This window comes from Fukomys damarensis, unplaced genomic scaffold, assembly GCF_012274545.1.
Source record: "Fukomys damarensis isolate Sample0158 unplaced genomic scaffold, DMR_v1.0_HiC HiC_scaffold_13, whole genome shotgun sequence".
Classification (NCBI taxonomy): Eukaryota; Metazoa; Chordata; class Mammalia; order Rodentia; family Bathyergidae; genus Fukomys; species Fukomys damarensis.
The window spans coordinates 39560421-39563263 of NW_022900925.1; the positions used below are offsets into that span (position 1 = coordinate 39560421).

At 60.7% G+C, this 2843-nt stretch overlaps 1 protein-coding gene across 1 annotated transcript in view; it reads right to left on the reverse strand.

Annotated features, from left to right (window-relative positions):
- Positions 1-852: 852 nt before the first annotated feature.
- Arhgap27 (Rho GTPase activating protein 27) overlaps positions 853-2843 on the reverse strand; it is a 22166-nt gene continuing 20175 nt past the window's right edge. Inside the window, exons 16-21 of the mRNA XM_033763148.1 lie at positions 2817-2842; positions 2642-2740; positions 2475-2552; positions 2237-2371; positions 2056-2161; positions 853-1979 (exon numbers count right to left, since the gene is read on the reverse strand). Coding sequence (XP_033619039.1) covers positions 1802-1979; positions 2056-2161; positions 2237-2371; positions 2475-2552; positions 2642-2740; positions 2817-2842 — 622 coding nt within the window. The 3' untranslated portion in view covers positions 853-1801. The remainder of the gene's footprint in view (positions 1980-2055; positions 2162-2236; positions 2372-2474; positions 2553-2641; positions 2741-2816; position 2843) is intronic.

Genomic DNA, 2843 nt, shown 5'->3' on the forward strand with positions numbered 1-2843 from the left:
CCGCTCCCCACCAAGTACGCTGCTAGCAGTGGGCCAGCTGGGGGATGTGGTCCCAGGGATGTTGGAGGCTGTCTCTCTCATGCTCTTCTGTGCTCTGCTTGCTGGCTGTCATGAGCTAAGCAGTTTTGCTCCCCAACACCCTCTTGCCATGATGCCTCACCAGGCCTACCATGAACCAAGGCCTCAGAAACCATGGGCCACATTAAAGCTCTCCTCCTTTGAGCTGTGGTGCATGCACTACACCCCACGAGGAAAATCTGGCTAGCTCACATGCTTTGGCAGAGGGATCTTGGGTCCTGGGGGCACTCACCCCCCAACAAATCCTTGGAGCCCCTGTGCCTCTTCCTATGACGTGGACAACCATGTCACCAGAACCCTGCCTGCTTCTGCCCTTTGATCTGGAAGCAGGGTCCCTGACATGGTCTCCTACCTCAGGGGCTCCGTGCTGCCCTGTCTGTGGCTCTCCCAGTAGGGTGGCCTCTTGGAGGCTGGACATTTCCCATTGACCAGGCTTCTGATGTGGGGGCCCAGCACACCCTGCCTCAATAGCCCAGACCTACTCCTTCAGATGTCACCAGTGGGTTGAAGTGCCTCCTGTCTGCAGAGCCTGTTCTCTGCTCTGTTGTGTGTGGACAAAGGGAGGGGCAGGCTGAAGGTCTTTGCTTTTCACCCCACCATATTCTTAAGGACCTCAGGAGAGTCACAGATGCTTAAATTAGAACCTGGCTTTCATCATCAAAGCACCCTTGCTAAAGGAGGAGAATAGAGCATATTTTATTTCACAGTTATTAGCTTGATTTACATCTTTTATTTATTTTTGTACCAGGGATCAAACTCGGAACCTTGTGCTTGTGAGGCAGGCAGTGGCACCATTGAGCTAAATCCCCGGCCCTACATTTTTTAAATATTTAGTTGTATGGTAGGAAGTCTTCCTCTCTTGCCTGGACCCCAGCTCCATGGGGCGGACAGTTTGTGCCTGGCACACGAGAACACAATAAATATAGAATGCAAGGGGCACAAAGATAACCGGGGCAGGATGCCTGGCCTGGTGCAGACGCTCAATACATATGAGTTATTACTGTTCACTGAGCCATGAACAGAGAGGTGGGCCCCCAGATCCACAGCCCTCCATGCTTTATGTATGAGGATGGACGGGCGGAGGCTGCTAAAGCAGCTTCACCCCTCCTTTCCTAAGGTTTACCCTGCATCCCCAGGTCTTTCCCAGTGCTGAGCCAAGGTCGGCCCCACTAGTCAGCTTGGCAGCTGGGGCGTGAAAGGGCCTGGCCAGGTGCTCCTCCCCTCAGAAAAGCAGGCGGGCAGGCTGCTCTTTGGCCCATGCTAGAATGGGGGGCAGAGACGCCAAGGCCCCTCCCTGGAGGCTGCACCCTGCTGAGGGTCTTGAGAGCCATTTCCCTCCTGTATCGGCTGTGTGTGGACAGGGCTCCTCTGCGGCAGGCCCAGGGCACACAGCTCGTGGGCATAAAAATACCTTGCCCAGGACACAGTGGATTGGATCCTGATGTGGATCCAGACAGGAAGGCATATGAAGCCAGTTCTTCATCCTGGGCCAGGGAGCCTGAGACTGGAGGTCGCATGGTCCTGTAGGCTGCCGTCAGGCTGTACTCGGTCACCTACACAGGGCTCTGGCCAGGCGCCTGCCTGAAGGAGCCAGGAAGCACCCACACCAAATCCCCCTCTCAGAACAAAAGCTCTTCCTCCCCTGGCACCCACTGAGGACATGCCAGGGAAAGCCCCACTTCCAGTCGCCGAACCCGCGGCAGCAAGGGTGGGTGGCAGCCGGTCAGTGCGGTGGGAAGATGTCAGTGCACTGCTGCAGGATGAGCTCCACCACTTGGTTCTGGAACACCATGGTCATGGGCACGCTGGCCTCCTCTGTCTCTGGCCGCAGCAGCGTGGGCCCAAACACGATGGCCACGTTCTGCACCGACATGCGGTTCTGCTCCCCGTGTTCCACCACCCTGCGGGGAAGACAGTCAGGCGGGGATGGGGGTCGTAGGGACCCCTCCTCCTCAGGTGCAGGGGGCCCGTGCTCACCTGCGCAGGTGCTGGAACAGCAGTTGCAGGGTGTCGTGGTTCGGGGTGGGCAGCGAGCGTACCAGGTCCCGCACGCAGCGGCTGCGCCGGGCTGGGTCCTGCAGCTCTGTGGGGAGACGAGGGTTGGCGCAGAGCAGCGGGGCCCCGACCCTCCATCTGGGCCTCTGGGGCTCCGGCTTACTGATGGCTGCGAGGAACTGGCTGAAGTGGGAGAAGGGGAAGAGAGGCTCAGGCAGCTCGCGCAGGAAGAGCTTCAGCGCGCCGGTGATCACGTGGACGTCACTCCAGCGGCCGTCGTCCAGGTCCAGGCGCTCCTCTGGGGGAGAGGGGAGGGTCAGCGGGGACAGATGCGGCGAACGGAGATCGGCAGAGGGGTGCTGGCCGGCACGCGGGCCCTGCGCCCCAGGGGGCGGCCTCACCGTGGTCCACGTGGTAGCGGAGCCTCTGGATGGTGGCCAGGTTCCCGCTGATGCGGTACAGCCCGTCAGTGTCCAGCCCTGTGCAGATGGGGGCGCTGATTCACCCGCCCCAGCCCCGGACCCAGCGCCCCTACCTCCCGGTCCGGTACTGTAGGAGCCGCACATACCCCGGGCCTCCACAGCACGCACGCATTGCTGCACGAAGCAGGGCACCGAGCTCTTCTCGCGCGCGCACAGCGTGGCCAGCGCACAGCCGAAGACCTGGTCTGCGGACAGGGTGTCAGTGCCGGACGGACCTCCCCCCGGCCCCTCCCTCCTCTGGGACCCTCAGCCCCATGGTACCCTTGATGTAGCCCCGCTCGCGCAGCG